We start from the raw sequence: 17,654 nt of genomic DNA, 5'->3' as shown, positions 1-17,654 counted from the left end.
TCTAAAAGTTGCAGCGCCGTCGCCACTTTGGCTCTGCAAAAAAACAAACAAACAAATAAGCTGAAAACAACGGAGCGTGGATTAACGTCGCGGCGGCGTGTTTGTGTTGCGCCGCAGCTGTGAAAGCAGATGTTTGTTTTACGCTGCATTAATTTTGTGATAAACAACTCTGCGTTGAAATTGTGACGGGGTGAAGTTGTGCGTTGCAATAATGCAGGTTCTGAGTCAGAGGACTGTTGACTCCTCAGCGGTGGCTGACGTGATTGTGATGTCGGGGGGGGGGGACAACATTTCCAACCAATTCTTTGAGCAAAAAAGAAAAACCGTTCTGGTGGTTTTTGAGAGGGAGACGATCTGCGTTTTAGTTTTTGTGTTTGTTTTTTTTTTGTTGTTGCATTGAATAAAGAGCCCAAGCTCAATTTGGAAGTGAACCTTCAGGGACGATGGGGTATCTAAACGTGATTGGGTCACATGACATGCATGACAAGCACCGTCTCTGGGCTCTTTGCAACATGGATATGTGTGACTTATCTCCAAAGGGTGTTTGGGGGGAAGCGTTCCATTTCGCCCCACAGCTTACGCACGCAGTAAACCTGCCTGGACCTTTTTTCTTTTTTCTTTTTTTTCAGTAGCTGCTTATCGAAGCAGCGATAATGTTCCAGACGTGTGTCGCGGTGCGTCTTCATGCCGCTGAGAAAAGGGCCGAGCGACAGCGGCTCCGTGCGATGTGGCGTCTGCCTACATATTTCACCACGGCGGCGCTCTGGGAAGCTCTCTGCACCCCCACCCCCCCACCCCACCCGACCATCTCACCCTCTTTCTTCTGCTTTCTGGTGGCAAACGCACTTCAGCATCAGGCGGTAGAAGCTAGCAACCCCCCCCCCCCCCCCTCTGCTAGCGTGCGCCCGGCGTGCCGCTAGCTCGCACACCCAATGAAATCTGAGCTCAGAATGTATTTTTGGACGGCAGTAAAACATTCCTTCAGCGTACGGCGGCGGCAGCGGCGCCCCCAAGAGGAATCTTCGGTTCAGTCGGAGACGTTTAGTGTCTCTCCAGTGTGAATGGATTCAGATCCTGCAGATGGGGTTGTCGGGGGGGCGGGGAGGGGGGGAGAGGAAATGGCAGTCGGACCCTGGATGTGTTGGACTGATTTGACCTCTTCTCCGCCCTGGAAACACACACGGAGCTGAAACCCGAGAAGGCGGCGGCCTCTCGGAGTTCCTCGCTGGACCTCCACACCCTGACGGGTCACAGTGAGAGAGAGAGAGTGAGAGACGCTGGCTCTGATGTTGCTCATCACTTCCAATTCCATCAACTTCCAGCTCCACCCTCAGTACCTGATTGATCGGCTGCACTTGACGGTACTTTGTGCCAGTTTTGGCTTTGAGTCCTTCACAGTTTGATGACTTGGACTCCATTTTCTCCCCCATTGGAAAAAATGTTGGCGTCGCGGTCCACTTCAGGAAGTGGATGCTAGCAGCTGTGATGCTGAACGTGAGTGCTGAGAAATTGGGATTTTTTTCAGACAGCGACTCATTCGTTCAAGTCGAGTCCAACAGGAAAAAGTCAAAGTTCAAAGAAAGAAAGAACGGAAGAAAGGAAGACAAACCAGCTCACGCAAAAATAATCTTGATTGATTCCTATAAAAAAGTAACTTGTGAGAAATTGGGAGATGGAAACATTTGCCAGTTATGAACGACGTCGTTTCCCAGAAACCTTTCTGATAGCGACGACAAGAACTTGATCATTTAAACGAATCACCAATGACGCTTTAGCTCGTTCCCGTCTTCTTCTTCTGTCTCTTCTTTCTCGTCTAGACTTGATTCCGCCAGGTTGCGTTTGCTGCCACCTACTGGCAGAACCGCAACAGTTTATCCGCTCCAGTTTCCTCCTTCACGTTTCCTTGTTTGTTGCTTGCTTCACAGACTCCCGACATGTTAACTTCACAGTAGCTGAGTTCAGGCCGCCATCACGGTGACGCCCGCTCACGCTACGTCAGCATTAGCTTTGCTCTGAGCCGACCGGGTGCTTTTTCCTCACCGGCGGTAATTACCAGCTGACACCGGCCTGGTGTGACAGTAAACGCCAGGGGCAGTGAGGCGGTTCAGCGTTTTGTGCTCAGCGGCCTGTGAAAAACCTGGTACCGACCGGGGCGACAGGAAGCGACGGCAGGAAGTGACTCGATGTTGTTAATTACTGCAAAGTGCCAGTTTAGATCTATTAATGACCTGCAAGTCATTAAGTCAACTGTCGTGTGTTTTAAATGCGAAACACTTCGCGCCCACTGGACTCCAGCGCGGCCCGATCAGCTGTCCAGAAGCTCACAGATGCGGTAGTTAGCCCTGTGTTTGCAGCGTCCCGCTAATACAACCGATGCTTCGCTGGACCTTCCCATTGTTTAGGAAGAGGAGGAAAACAAGTGGGCGGAGCCAACACCTGGTCTGGGGTGTGGTTGCCCTCCTGGGAGAGGTGTCAGTGCCCTCTGTGACATCACGGAGGGCCCCTTTCCAGAACAAACAGCCTTTTTTCTGAGGACACTTTCCTCCTGACAGGGCAGAGACACAAACTGTAGCAACTGGTTCGTTTCAGGAAGCCAACAGTTGCAAAGTTGCTCTTTCACAGTCGGCTTTCTGCCTGCTCCTAGGCTTGGGCGATAAATCGATTACGATAATTAATCGCGATTAAAAACTCCACGACGATTACGATGATAAATGCATGAGCTGTTATTTTCGATAACCCAACCAATCCCACAGGAGAGAAACAAGCGCGTGCTAAATGAACAGCCAATCCCAGCAGAGAAACAACGGCGTGCCTCCTTCCCTCCACCCGCCTCCTCTCGCTCGCAACAACTCAGATGGGAGACACACACAGCCGTCCGCTAAAGCTAGTTATAGGAACACGTAGAAATGAGTAGCAAGGAGCAGAAGTCGAGGGAAGTGAAGAAACTGTCCAAAATGTGCCCGAGAACTGTACCCCTGACACCGAGGGTGAGGAGGAATCTGAAAACGTCCAGCAGGATGAAATAGTGGCGAAGAAAGGCAATACCAGTTCGGTGATTTGGAATTGGTTCGGCTACCTCAGGTCCGACAAAGTACAGGCTAACGCTAAGTGCAAATCATGTCGGAGAACAGTCCCAAGCAAAACGGGAAGCACCACGAACCTCTTTCAACATCTCAAGAAGTACCACGATAAAGAATGGTATGAAAGCCAGTTTACGTCTTCATGCTAGCCTCCCCGCAGGTAATGCTAAAAACAACGCACTGCTGCAAGAGCCCAGGGGGAGTGTGCTGCGTAATCTCCCGCTAGCACTAGCAGTAGCCTAGCTAGCGACAGTGCTAAGCAAACAGTTGCTCGTCAAACAATACAGTCAGCCTTTAACGCAGCTACCCCGTACAAGGAAGAAAAAAAAAATCGACGCAGTACAGAAACATAACCAGAGCAGTGACGTGCAATATTGTACTGTCTGTCTGTACCTCTTTTTATTTTTGTTTTTATTTTATTTAATCAGTTCAGTACACTACCTCTAAAATGTTTGAGAAATGTTAAGAACAAGACAGATAATCCTCAACATTTAAGTTATTTTATTTCAGTACATCTAAGATGTAAAAAAAAAAACCCAAATGTCTTGGTTCTGTCGGGTTGTTGTTGAATGTTTTGTATTGTCATACATTCTAACAATACATATATAAAAAGAATCCTTCTGGTTTCTTTGCGGTCGAATACTAATATTAAAACTATTATTGATAAAAAAAAAAAAAAAAAAAAAAAAAAAAAATCATATCGTGATAATTATCGACATCGAGCAATATAAGAAAACATATCGTGATAAAAAAAATTGCCATATCGCCCAGGCCTACCTGCTCCCATAAGTCCTTCAGAAGGAAAGGCCCACAAATGAACAAACTAAATGGACTTCACTCACACTATAAATAAATTCCAGACAGACTCCCCTCTGTTTCCCACATGTCTGAAGCAAACAGTCTCCAAACAGTGGGAAGCAGATCAAATCAAACAGACAGACAGACGGACGTCTCTGTGTTTGGTCTGCAAGGTCAGTTTGGGGAAAGCAGTTTCTGATTGGATCCCCTCAGAGTTTCACCACCTTCTCACCTCCTCCAACCTCACCACCACCTTTCCTCCACTCTTTACCTCCTCCACCCTCACCATCCTCCATCTTCACGCTCTCCTTCCTCTCCTTCCTCCACCCTTTACCTCCTCCACCCACACACTCACCCTCCTCCACCTTTTGCCTCCACCTTCACCCTCCTGCCTTCACCTTTAACCTCGCCATAGCCATCTACTTTCTCCAGCCTCACCCTTATCCACCTTCTATCTACTCCACCCCCACCCTCTTCCACCCTCTATCTCCTCCACCCTCCCCCTCTTCCTCCACCCTCACTCTCCAACTCTTCTTCTGTGAGACTCTTCTCGCCATCAAAAAAAGGAAAAACACCTGGATCTAATCAGATTTGTGTGATCGGGAGCAGACGTCTGTGTGGTGGAGCGTGGACGGAGCGGCGATGATTTATTTCCTCTCGCCGTCTCTCTGTTGCGTCGCGGATCCAAACTAAACTCATCACTCTGACCTCATTATCTGAATCTCTTTTTATTGTTTCAGCCTGTTGTTGTTGTTGTTTTTTTTTTTCATCTAGAAAGTCTGAGTGACTAAACGTCGCGTCAGACGTCGCTGGAATCAGCCGCAGCGTGTCTTCCTCACTCTTTCTGTTCTTCTTCTTCTTTTTCTTCTTCTGTAAGCTGGATGTTGAATGTCAACACGGGCAAACAGTCACCATCCGAGTGGCTGTGAAGTGTGTGCTCGCGTGTGCTTGCGCGTGCGCGCGCGCGCGTGTGTGTGTGTGTGTGAGCTTTCCTTTGTTGCGCGGTCATCAACCAAGGGCACCTGTGATCGTTGTTCCGTGTCTTTGTTACGGTGTTGCAGCAGGAGGAGGAAGCTGCGGGACGCCAGCCTCGCTCAGAGCCACCGCTCCGCCTCGCAGAAATGAATGTTGTGGTGCTATGAAGACGTTGTGTTGTTGCCTGCCAGGAGAGCAGCAGCAGCAGCAGCAGCAGCAGCAGCAGCAGCAGCAACTTTAGTTGTGTTGAAATAAAAAACACCCTCACATTTCCCAAAAATCAGCCCTTTGTGATGTCACATATGGCTCTGCTACCTCTCCTGGATTTGTGACCACGCCCCCAGCTGGGTGTCGTCTCCGCCCTTCCGGCACCACCTTGTCTTTTTTTTCCTCTTTCGCATCCTTGCAAAGCATCAGTTCCAGCAGGACGCTGCAAACAGAGGGCTAACTGTGCCAGTCCCACCCAACATGCTGCTCCACCGGTGTTTCCTGGGTGACAAACAAAGATCTGAAAAAAAGGCAGAGTTCAGGAGTGCAGGCAGCGGAATTTCATTTCACTTGATTATTTTATTGTCTTGTGCGTGACAGTGTGTGTTTTTACAAGACGGCGCAAAACAAGCAAACAAAAAGAAGCAAACGCACTGAAAAGAAAAAAACACCCGGATGAACTCAGCCATCAAAAGGAACAAAGGAAGATCAGAATACATCTTCATGAACAACAAAAGAATATTTAACAAATGAGTGCTGCAGATTTCTCTGGAACATCTTCATTTATTTATTTTTTTTGCAAAAAAACCTTTCCAGTGACTTTTCTTTCCTAGAATAAAAACTCTGGTACAGGGTTCGGGATTTCTTTCACATATCTGTATTTTCAAGACTGCTGCTTATTTTCCACTTTTTATTTTATCACACACTCGTTGGTTTTGCTGATATTGGTGCAAACATTCATTCATTCATTTTCCATACCCACTCAGTCCCGAGCTCAGGGTCACGGGGGTCAGCTGGAGCCTATCCCAGCTGTCTTAGGGCAAAGGCAGGGTGACACCCTGGACAAGTCGCCAGTTCATAGAAACAGACAACCATTCACACTCACATGCACACCTACGGACAATTTAGAGTGTTCAATTGACCTCACGTGCATGTTTTTGGAGTGTGGGAGGAAGCCGGAGAACCCGGAAAGAACCCACGCAGACACAGGGAGAACATGCAAACTCCACACAGAAAGGTACCAGGCCCGGGCCCCGGAATCGAACCCACGACCTTCTTGCTGTGAGGCGGCAGCGCGAACCACTGCGCCACCGTGTCGCCCTTGGTGCAAACAATCATCAGTAAAATCGCCAAAATTCAGCAACGGTTCTTATGTGTGTGTGTGTGTGTGTGTGCGCATGTGTGCATGTGTGTAGTGACGATGATTAAATCCTGATTTGTTAAGCGGAGACGCCTTGTTTTGACAGGCTCAGTTTAAAAAAAAAAAGAAAAAAAAAAGGAGTCATTACCCAGAAGGCCGAGCGCTAACTCGGCTCTTCTGGCTCGTGACCTCAGCGTAGCTGAGCAGCTTCACTTCATCGTCGTTCTTTTTTTCTTTAAGTCGGAGCGTTGCAGAGATGTGTCCCCCCCCCCCCCGTCTTCTCTCTGCTCACTTTGACAGCGCTGCAGATTTATGTGGGAGATCTTCCACCTCCGGGTCGGACGCCTCTGACCCTCGTGTCCAAACGGGTTTCCGTCAAACCGGGCGCCACTCGAGACGCCTTTTGACCCCCCGCCTCCACCAACCCCCCCCGCCCCCGCTACCCTCTGCCCTTCTTAATCCTGCTCCGCAGCGTCTTGAACCGCGACCTGTCGTCTGTTAACATCCTGCAAAAAAAAATAAAACAAAACATAAAAGACAAACGGCAGCATTTTCCTCCTTGGATTTATGAGTCGTCCGTCTCAGTGGGTTTGCTGGCATGTGAACAAACACACCGGGTCACTTTCCTCACACACAGTGACACGCCTCCACCTCAAACCCCCTGGCCCCTCCGCACCCCCACCCCACCTCCAGCTCTCCGACTTCATTGAGCCAATATAAATGACACAAACTCTCCTTGTGTCCGTCGGAGCGTAAAGGGAGCCCAGAAGTTGCCTTTTTGTTATTATTAATATTATTATTGTTGTTATAATCTCTTTTTATGAAGACCCCAGTTTACACTCTTTGCTTTATTAAACTTATAAATTAAGACTCTGAGTTCTCGCTCCCCGAACGTCTCTGGTGGCTCGTATAACATTCTATCTGACAAAAGGCCACTTCACACACACACACGCACACACATACACACACACACACACACTCCAACTTCACCACAACGACCCTCTGGACTATTTCCACTCCTGAAATTCCGTTGACAAGACGAAACTGAAAATCGCGCCTTTTCTCCAAGCAGTCGCAAGGTTGCGAGGTTCTGAGGTGGAAGACGATGACGAGCGAACGACTGAAGGAAAAAAGAAAGAAATGAAACCAGGAGGGCGACGGCTGCTCCATCTGTTCCTGTCGAGTCGCTGTCGTCGGCCTCGTCAAAAGAAAAAGAAGAAAAGAAAAAGAAGACACGCTGACCTCTCGCCGTCAAAGCGCTCCAATTTTTTTGTCCTCCTACTCCTCATCTGTTCTGTTCATCCTTCTGCTCTCGTGGTCCCGTAGCCCCCCCCCCCCCCCCCCACTCTGGACCCACATTGACGCCTCGTCTTCCAGGCCACGTGCAGACCAAACTGGGTTTCAGTGTAATAAAAAATGATTAAATTCTTTATCGTTGAGGTCCTCCGATGTTCTCAGAAGTCGGAACTGCACGTGTTTGAAAGCAGCTTCCAGGTCGGGAACATTTGAACACTTGGACAACGTCTAAATGCTGTTTGCTATTTTGATTAATTAGAATTTTTTTGGGAAATGATCTTCATCTCCGGGGGCGATACGGTGGCGCAGTGGTTAGCAATGCCGCCTCACAGCAAGAAGGTCGTGGGTTTGATTCCGGGTCCCGGGCCTGGGACCTTTCTGTGTGGAGTTTGCATGTTCGCCCTGTGATGAACTGGTGACTTGTCCCGGGTGTCACCCTGCCTTCGCCCTTTTTTGGGAGCCATTCAGGAAATGATCAGATTTTAAAAATACCTTTGCCTTTATGGTCGCGTGGCCTAAACAACACTCCTCTTTCTGTGGAGGGCGATCTCGACACTCAAACGCTAAATAATGGTTTGCCTGCAGACACTAAGATTTAACTTCTTGGATTTGGGGATTTGGCACCGATGGATGATTGATTTCTCGATATTGGAGAGGATCCGCCTGCTTCTCATCGCTGGACTGGACCGCAGTCACCGCCAAATTAAAAAAGAATCCAGGAGTGGATGGGCTCTGTTACCAGGGGAACCTGTGTGAAGCCCAGCTGTAGGATCACCGCTCATTAATGCGGATTTAAAAAAAAAAAAGCAGCCTCAGCACTTCCAGCTCTGGTCGATCATGCATGGAAAAGAAAGAATAATCCACAGAGTACGGAGGGGTGACAACGGATCCGAGGCAGCAGACTGTTGTTGGTAATAATAAGCCTATAGCCTATAGTGTCAGTCACGTGTTAATCCTGAGTGTTGGAGTCTTGTCTCTGTTGTGTTCAGGAACGGCAAGAGTGATTCCTCTCACAGCTGTGACGTCATCCAAATCTCCTCACCTGAATGAATGAATGGCAGAATGAATGAATGAATGGCAGAATGAATCACTGATTAATCACAGATGAATTAATGAATCATGTTTTATTTTAATTGCCGTTAAGCACCTTGAGTTGCATGTCATTGTATGAAAGGTGATTGATTGATTGATTAAAGAAGTGAGGCGAGCAAACATTTTGATTAGGGATGCAGCGATAGCACTTTTCTACAGACTTTTCTACGGCTGTTAATAAAGACATCACTATGATCTCCCCCCCCCCCACAGATGTTCTGTTATTTGAACAACATTCCTCAGCGTGTTTTTCTAGAACATAGGCTGACTGTCACAAGTTTCACTGCAGTACAAACACATCTAACAAAACTGTCATGTACACACACACACACACATACAACTGCTGTCATTGTAGTGGATGTTGTGGATCCTCATCTCTGCTGTTTTTGTGGACAATGTGGATTCATTCATTCATTCATCTTCTATCCCCGCTTATTCCTATTCAGGGTCACGGGGGTCTGCTGGAGCCTATCCCAGCTGTCTTAGGGCGAAGGCAGGGTGACACCCTGGACAAGTCGCCAGTTCATCGCAGGGCCACATAGAGACAGACAACCATTCACACTCACATGCACACCTATGGACAATTGAGAGTGTTCAATTGACCTCACATGCATGTTTTTGGAGTGTGGGAGGAAGCCGGAGAACCCGGAGAGAACCCACGCAGACACAGGGAGAACATACAAACTCCACACGCTAACCATTGGGGGGGGTTTCCCTGTTAAGGACCCGGGCCGTCCAGACCCGGACCTTGACAAGCGGTAGACGACGATGTACGAGGAAATCGATGACTAATAAAAGCAAAGCGTACGTGGGAGGACGCTGAGGAGGTGAAGCTCTGCGCTGCAGTGGTTCCACCGCTTTCCTCCTCAGCCGCCGTCCGGAAGTTGTGAGATCCGGCCGGACGTCAGACAACAGGGAGGGAGATCGACGTTCCGTCCCAGATTTACCGTCAGAGACGCAACAGAATCTGACTCGCTTTCCTGTCTTGTCGCAGCTCTTGGCAGAGGTTCCGCTGCCGCTCTTCTCAGAGCCACTCGGGGAACATCGCAGTCGGATTTGTGTTGCAAAAAGAAGAGGAAAGGGAAATATTTCTAAAGCTCCGAGTGCCGTTCAGAACCATTTGCTTTGACACTTTAACACTTTAACACAGAGTGGAGGAGATGAAAGTTTGCGAGCAACAGCGGCCACAGGCTAATGCTAATCCCTCGGCTGCGTCCCGCTGGCCCACTGGCCCTGCGTTTGGACTTATCGCAGCAGCAGCTCCAGCTCCACGTTTACCCAGAAATCTCTTCTTCCTGAGGGCTAGCGACTAGCGACTAGCGGCTAGCGGCTACGAGCTCCATGTCTGATTAGCACTGTTTTTTGGCGGCTTCCATGTTTTGCACATTGGAGCAGCAGCGCTGTCAGATGACAGACGTCAGACCCTGAGGCTGTTTGCCCACAATGGGACTCGGGACAACCGCTGATAGCAATTTATTATCGTCAAAGTGTTAAAAATGTAGCCGGTGGGGGGCATGGTTGGGTTGCATCGATGTGCGTTTGGAATCGACCCATTGTCACCTGGTGTTTGCGCCTTTTTTTTTTAAAATAAGCTTTTTATTTATTACTGTTATTTTTATTTCTTTTCACAGGGAGCCTCTCGAGAGCGACGGTTCAGCCCAGACGGACGCCGGCGCCGGAAGCTTACGGGACGACGGTTCCGCTGCAGCTCGTGGGCCAGGAGTGGAAACCAGTCGGCCCGCTGACGTCACAGGTGAGGAGCAACGGTTGAACACCGGCGGGGAACCAAGTCACTCACTGAGTCAGTCGCTCTGTCGATCCTTTTCTTCTTCTTCTCACCGCTAAAGCAAACATGATGACACCACGGGTAACAATTTAATGACTCACGAAGCCAACGTTGAGCAGAACGTCAGCGTCTGGTTACTGGAGCTCGGAGACCTTCAGCGGGATTTGAAATGCTAATATTAGCTAGCTCACTAACGCTGCCACTGTGTGTGTGTGTGGAAGTGACACTGACTGTGTGACACACACACACACACACACACACACACACACACTTGGGCAGCTGGATGTCGGCAGATGTTGCCCATTCACGGAGATGCTAACGGCTAAGGTTAGTATTTTGCGGCTTTGAGCATGCACAGCTAGCACAGAGTAAGAAGTTCACGACTGGTCCGGAAGGAGGAAGTTTTAGGGTGGGCGGTAACAGGTGATGTGAAACATGTTTGGCCAGTCAGGTGAAGCCAAACTTCCCGAGCGACAGTCGGCACTCTTAGAGATGCTAGCAGCTGAGCTCACTAGCTAGCTGCTTTGAACACGTCCAGTAGTGCAGAGTCTACGACTTGTTTGACACAAAGAAGTAAAGGTTTTATTTTTTTGCCGTACTATGAAGCAGACTTGGTAATCCTACCAGTACTCTCTCAGCCAGCTAGCTAGCTAGCTAGATAACTAGCTAATAAACCACGTCGCTGGGATGGAAATAACGACTTGTTTCCTGCTCTGTTAGACTCGAGGGGGGGCTCGACAGTCGACAGCGGAGCAGGAGCACAAAAACACATTAAGTGCTGAACTAACAAGTCGCGTTGCGCCGCTTTTATGTTCTTCATCTTCGTGCGCCCCCCCTCACCTCCATTCCTCTCTCCCTCGAGATCGATCTTTACGACTCGGGTTCACCTTGGCTCCCGCTCGTCGCCTCGGAGTTGATGGATATCTGTGGCGGGCGCCGCTGTTCTCACGCCACTGTTCAGCAACTCCTCGCTGAAGAACCGCGTGTCGTTTGTCTCGCTGTGTTTGTTCAACACGTCGCTCCCCCGCCGGGGGTTCCGAGCAGTGGGGACGGCCCTCTTCACTCCGCGACCCCACGGCCGTTTATACATCGTCTGGCAGGGGAAGAGGAATGGATTTAATGCCCCCCCCGCCCCCCACACTAACGAGGGAACCCGTGTCGAGTTCCACCAGGAACTCACAGCAGAGGTGCTCGGTTCCATCAGTGGGATGGAAGATGATGATCATGATGACGACGACGATGACGATGATGACGACGATGATGATGATGATGATGATGATGATGATGATGATGACGATGATGACGATGACGATGACGATGATGACGATGATGACGATGACGATGATGATGACGACGATGACGATGATGATGACGATGATGATGACGATGACGGCGATGATGACGATGACGATGACGACGACGACGATGACGATGATGATTATGTCAACCAGGCAGGAAGTCACTTCCAGGACATCAGGCATCGGGAACCGGCGAGGCTCGACTTTAGGCTTTGAAGCAGATTCAGTGGCGCGTCTTGGATTTGAAATGATTCATTTCAACTGGAAGAATTATCACCGCTGTAATCACCGCTGACCCCGCTCAGACGCGTCCTCTCTACTTTTTTCCTTTATTTTATTCCTTCGTTCTCCTCCTACGAGTTTGATTAACACCAGACTGATTGTGAATCAGTTTCCACGCCGTGAATCTGCAAACGAGTCGCTGTAATTGGTGCGCCGCCACACACGCCGCCTCTCGGCTCCCTTGGTTGCCTTTCAAGCGACAACAGCTGTTGCAGCGTCTCTATTTAGAAACGAAGAAAGCAGAGAGAAAAACCCAACAACCCAGAAGCGCTAATTTAGTGTGTTTGAAATCTGGGCTCCTCGGCTCTGTCGGGCCGCTGTAATCCCAGGCTTTGCAAAAAAACAAAACAAATTCCTTCCCTGCCGGGCCGACTTAGAACCGCAGCTTGTGTTTGCAGGTTGTGCGGCGGCGGCGGCGGCGGCGGCGGCGGCGACTCGTTTGTGATTTCATTTGTTCCGGCTTAAGCTAACACGCATGGTGCCACCAGGTTTCAGGAGGAAAAAACAAGAGGAAATCCAGCAGATAATAAAACATTCCTCCCTTCATTACGAGGCCCAACAGGCAGTTTCCGTTTGTTGCTGTGTACAACATTGAGCGGTGGTTGTGCTAAACGCTTGTGTAGCTGCAGCAGGTGTCAGGTTCCCCCCAAATCTTCTGCTTTAATCCCGACTTCACTCTTCCCGTCGATCCCTTGCGACTGGGAGCCAAAGCCGACGTTGAGAGTGCAGCGCTGTCGGGAGAATCCCTCCGGCTCCCGCTGTGCTGACTCGGCGCTAAAGATTTATTTGACAAGTCTGCTAACAGGCAGTGAGTTCAGTTCAGTGGCAGCAGCCGTCGCCAGTCAGGTTCAAGTGCCGGCGCATGTGGACTCAATGAAGTTTTGTAAGATGAGAACAGTTGTGTGCTGTCCACGTAGGAGAGTGTAAAGCTAGCTGTTGCAAAGCTAGCTGCTTTTGGTCGGCAACTGGGCGGCAGCAGATTGTCGTCCCTCGCTGCTTCCTGCGCTTTGTTGCAGGGATAACAAATCACTGACAGAAAGGGAAATGTCTCCCCTCTCGGCTCAAATGTCGGACCAAAACACCGGGCTAAAAGAAACAAACAAAAAGGAAATCTTCTGCCTCTCATCCTCCAGAAAATCCTCTCCATAAGAGGTGACGGATGGCAGCGGATCGCCTGCGGGAGTCGATCCATAATGAACTGTGTGTGTGTGTGTGTGTGTGTGTGGTGTGTGTGTGGTGTGTGTGTGTGTGTGTGTGTGTGTGTGTGTGTGTGTGTGTGTGTGTGTCATGTCTGAGCAGGTTGATGTGAAATGAATCAGAGTTGCTGTTGATCCTCTTGGCTCTTCTTCTGCGGTGCAAAGTTGTTTGCCCGTCCAGTCACAGTCGTGGGAGTTCTGCTGCTGCTGCCGTCTCTGCGGATTCGACCTTCACTAACGCTTGACGCTGTTTCTGACCCTTTTTTTTTTTTTTTGGTCTTTTGTGTGTTGACAGCAGCCCACGCACCTCGTTATTTATTGGTTGGACACTCGGTGCTGAACTTGTGGCTCTCTGACTTTCTGAGGATGAAAAGTTTCATCTTCATCGCATCGCGCTGTTGTTTTGCTCATTGTTTTATGGTTTTGGCACTGCATCATATTATATTGTTTCGTCTTCCTCATGTATATATACATATCAATATATATATATATATATATATATATATATATATATATGTATATATATATATATATATATATATATATATATATATATATATATATATATATATATATATGTATATATATATATTTATATATATATATATACATATATATATATAAATATATACATATATATTAAGGGTGTAAAAGTTAACGCTTATCGCGCGATTAACGCACACGGTGCTTTTTGAACCTTTGGCCGCTCCGTAGATTGTGGAAACGGGAAATGAATTGACTCACAGCACACTGTCACACGCTTGCAGCCGGCTTGTAAACACACACAAAAAAAGAAAAAGACACTGAGCGTAGATGAGCACTAGGAAGGACTAACATGGACAAGGCGTCAATTGTAAATGGAAAGTTCCACTTCAAAACCCTGCCAGATGGCAGTCTTGACAGGACAAAAAGTGATATGCATTTACTGTAACGAGCGCTTCCATTCGGCGCCCATGTTAATCAATGTGGTGGTTCACACCAGACGCGAACAGGCGCGCGGCTCGCGCCATGCAGTTGTGGTTTCGGCGTCTGCTCTATTTATATGTATATATATATATATATATATAAATATATTTACACATAGGTGTATATTGTCATTTCCTTATTGCTCATGGCACAATATCGTATTGTCCTTGACCCCCGTGACCTTTACCGTCTCTCCCTCTCTCTCTCTCCTCAGAATCCTCCTGCGTTGCTGAAGCTGCTGGTCGAGGTGGAGGGCGAGCAGCTCATCTTGGCGCTGGAGAAAAACCAGTAAGTTTCTTTTTTTTTTTCTGTTGCCGGGAGAAGGGAAGGAAGTCGGAGAACAGAATTTCCTGGTCTCCTCCGTCTGTGGCACGAGGGGGGGGCGGGGCCACGCGGGCAGGGCCATGGTGAAGGGGGCGGGGCCAGAGGAAGGTGAGGGGGGTGCCACGGAGTGAAGCGGGACGAGCGAAGAGAGCGAGGAGACGTGATTGATGGGCCAATATGTTTCCCATCTGAGCGGCACGAGTGCAAGCATGATGGGTGGATGAGTGAGAGAGAGAGAGCGAGCGAGAGACGCAGAGAGAGAGAGAGAGAGGGAGAGAGAGACAGAGAGAGAGAGGGAGTGAGAGAGAGACACACAGAGAGAGAGAGTGAGAGAGAGAGAGACAGAGAGACAGAGAGTGAGAGAGGGAGACACAGAGAGAGAGAGAGAGAGAGAGAGAGAGGGAGTGAGAGAGAGAGAGACACAGAGAGAGAGAGAGAGAGAGTGAGAGAGGGAGAAAGAGAGACAGAGAGAGAGGGAGAGAGAGACACAGAGAGAGAGAGAGAGAGACAGAGACAGAGAGAGAGAGAGAGAGAGAGAGACACAGAGAGAGAGAGAGAGTGAGAGAGAGAGACAGAGAGAGAGTGAGAGAGAAAGAGACAGAGAGAGAGAGAGAGGGAGAGAGGGAGAAAGAGAGAGAGAGAGAGAGGGAGAAAGAGAGACAGAGAGAGAGAGAGAGTGAGAGAGGGAGAAAGAGAGACAGAGAGAGAGAGAGACACACACAGAGAGAGTGAGAGAGGGAGAAAGAGAGACAGAGAGAGAGAGAGAGAGAGACTTGTTTCCCAGAACTTAATAGATGTAAATTCCACCTGCAGTCTGCGGGACAAAGAAGAAAAAAAACCTTTTGACGGCGGCGACCACAATTTTCTGCCTCGTCTGCTCTGAAAAAATGTTTTGACAGGAGGGAAAAATAATGAAAATAAGAACTCCGGTTGCAGCTTTGCACAGGTGGGATTTGGCAAAGCCGACGGCTCCATTGTGGAGTTGTCACCCGTTTAGAGTCGGCAGAATCTGCTTTTCTTTTGCGGCGGAGAGAGGGAACGAAAGTAAAAGAAACAAGAAGAAAGTTTCTATTCAAAACGGGGAAATCGGCTTTCATCCCTCCTTCCAGCCCTCCTTTTTCTCTCCGCGGTGGGAAAGCGAGCGGCCGTCCGCCGTTCGTCTCGGATCATTCAGCCGAGCTGCGGAGCTCAGCGGCAACAGGGACAAAGTTCCCCTCTGATCTGGAGCAGCAACGGGGAAATAGCTGCTGGGGGCGGAGTCTCAGTAAACTGGGGGCGGAGCCACAGGGTGCTGGGATCGGAGCATCAGAATGCTGGGGGCGGTGGATAAACTACAACAAACTACGATAACTGCCGTGAAAAGAAAATTCTCCCCCGTTTGACATCACAGAGGGCACTTACCCCCCCACCCTCCCCCCCACCCCACTCCAGCCGTTTGTCTCCGACCCCCTCCACCCTGTTTATTTTCCCCTTCAGAAGAAAGGAGGCTGCAAACACAGGGCTAAGTCTGCTGAGGAAGTGCAGAACCAGTGAACCTGCTGCTGCCGCTGCTGCCGCTGCTGCTGCTGCTGCTGCCGCTGCTGCTGCTGCTGCTGTCTGCGGTTCCTGGCAGTCCAACCCGGCAGCACTGATGGAATCCAGTTGTTCAAACACGGCAGCTGACGTGGTTCAGGATGAAGTGATTTGGATGCTGGGAAAGAAGAAGAAGAAGAAGAAGATGAAGGGATTAATATTCTCAGTGAATAACTCGCAGCAGCGACAACCCGGAGGTGATTTCCATTCCTTCCATTCAGAGATCGTCAGAAGGATTCGTGTCTACAGCCCTGTGTTTACAGCCTCCTGCTGAAACCTGTCTCGGACCTTCCAGATCCAGGAACAACAACAACAACAACAACAAGGCCCTTGGAACCAAAACCTGGCAGGGGGTCTTGGGTTAGTGCGATAAGATAGAGGTATCTGTACACTTTGTGACATCACAGAGGGCCGAAATGCTTTTCAGTGTTGAAACTGACGCTTTGTCGGAACTTTTGCAGTTGGACAGAAACATACTGTTACCTGAAGAGGGCGGAGCCAAAAAAACGCGACCGGCGCTTCGTGTTAGCTGCAGTTAACACCAGGCTAACACCAGGCTAACACCAGGCTAACACCAGAACTCAATCATGACTGTGAGTGTGGATGGTTGTTTGTCTCTGTGTGCTGGTGCCTGTAGTGAACTGCTGACTAGTGGAGGTGTCCGGTGGTGCGTGGGCCATTTGTGACATCACAAAGGGCCAGATTTGCAGGTGTTACTGTGCACACAAGAGGGATATTAGGAAGTCAAGGATGGGCTTTTCTCACTTCCTGGGAATCACTGACATTGGTGAAGTGCTTTGAGACGCCTTAAGTTGTAATTTAGTGATGATTTGATTGATTGATTGATTGATTGATTGATTGATCGATTGATTGATTGATTGAAGTGAATTTTTCAGTAACAGGAGACCTTGAATTAAGACCCTACAGACCCTCAGAATGTCGCCTCTACCTTGACGGTGCTCAGCACGGATTCAGACGACAGGAGATTAAAACCACGGCAGGACGTTAGCGCTGCAGCAGCAGGACGTTAGCGCTGCAGCAGCAGGACGAGGGCAGATGTCAAGACTTTTCCTTTGTTGTGACACTCTGCAGCTTTTGTCTTTTATCTCGCCCGCGTCACAATTAACGCTGACAGAATAATGAGTCACACGTTGCCAGCGCCGCTCCGTCTCCAGGTGTTTTCGCCGTCACGGATGGAAGCTCCCGAGAGCGGCGCTGCGTTAGCATCGTGACATGCCCGTCATTTTTACCGAGACCATAAGAAGCGAACACAACTCTGTCTCCTCCGTCTCCTTCGTCTCCTTCGTTTCCTTCGTCTCCTTTGTTTCCTTCGTCTCCCTCGTCTCCTCCTGCCTCGCGGGACGGCCGCAGCAGGAGCAGGAGCAGACTCAAAGTGGGTGGGGCTTCTCTGGACTGAAAGGCCAGACGCCGCCCGCGGCTAAATTTGGGAAACCACCGTCTCATGTCACGCCTGACTATTATACACCAACACCACTGTGACTTCATCATGAAACGAATTGATTCAGTTCAGTTAATAATTGATTCATTATTGATTCATTCCCTCAGTGAATTCAGTTTGTGCAAAAAAACCAATAACAATATGGCAGTGTGAAAGTGCAAAAAATGCATTTTAATGTACAT

At 49.1% G+C, this 17,654-nt stretch overlaps 1 protein-coding gene across 2 annotated transcripts in view; it reads left to right on the top strand.

The window, feature by feature from the left end:
• adam12a (ADAM metallopeptidase domain 12a) overlaps nt 1-17,654 on the top strand; it is an 86,327-nt gene that overhangs the window by 2,365 nt on the left and 66,308 nt on the right. For both annotated transcript variants that reach the window (XM_076033498.1, XM_076033497.1), the window contains exons 2-3: nt 10,221-10,342; nt 14,332-14,405. In XM_076033498.1, coding sequence (XP_075889613.1) covers nt 10,221-10,342; nt 14,332-14,405 — 196 coding nt within the window. The remainder of the gene's footprint in view (nt 1-10,220; nt 10,343-14,331; nt 14,406-17,654) is intronic.

The sequence above is a fragment of the Nelusetta ayraudi genome, unplaced genomic scaffold (assembly GCF_046127955.1).
Source record: "Nelusetta ayraudi isolate G7.1 ecotype Tasmania unplaced genomic scaffold, CSIRO-AGI_Nayr_v1 ptg000042l, whole genome shotgun sequence".
In the NCBI taxonomy this organism is placed as follows: Eukaryota; Metazoa; Chordata; class Actinopteri; order Tetraodontiformes; family Monacanthidae; genus Nelusetta; species Nelusetta ayraudi.
Note: the sequence above shows the minus strand (reverse complement) of the source record. Positions and strands in the feature narration are given on the sequence as shown.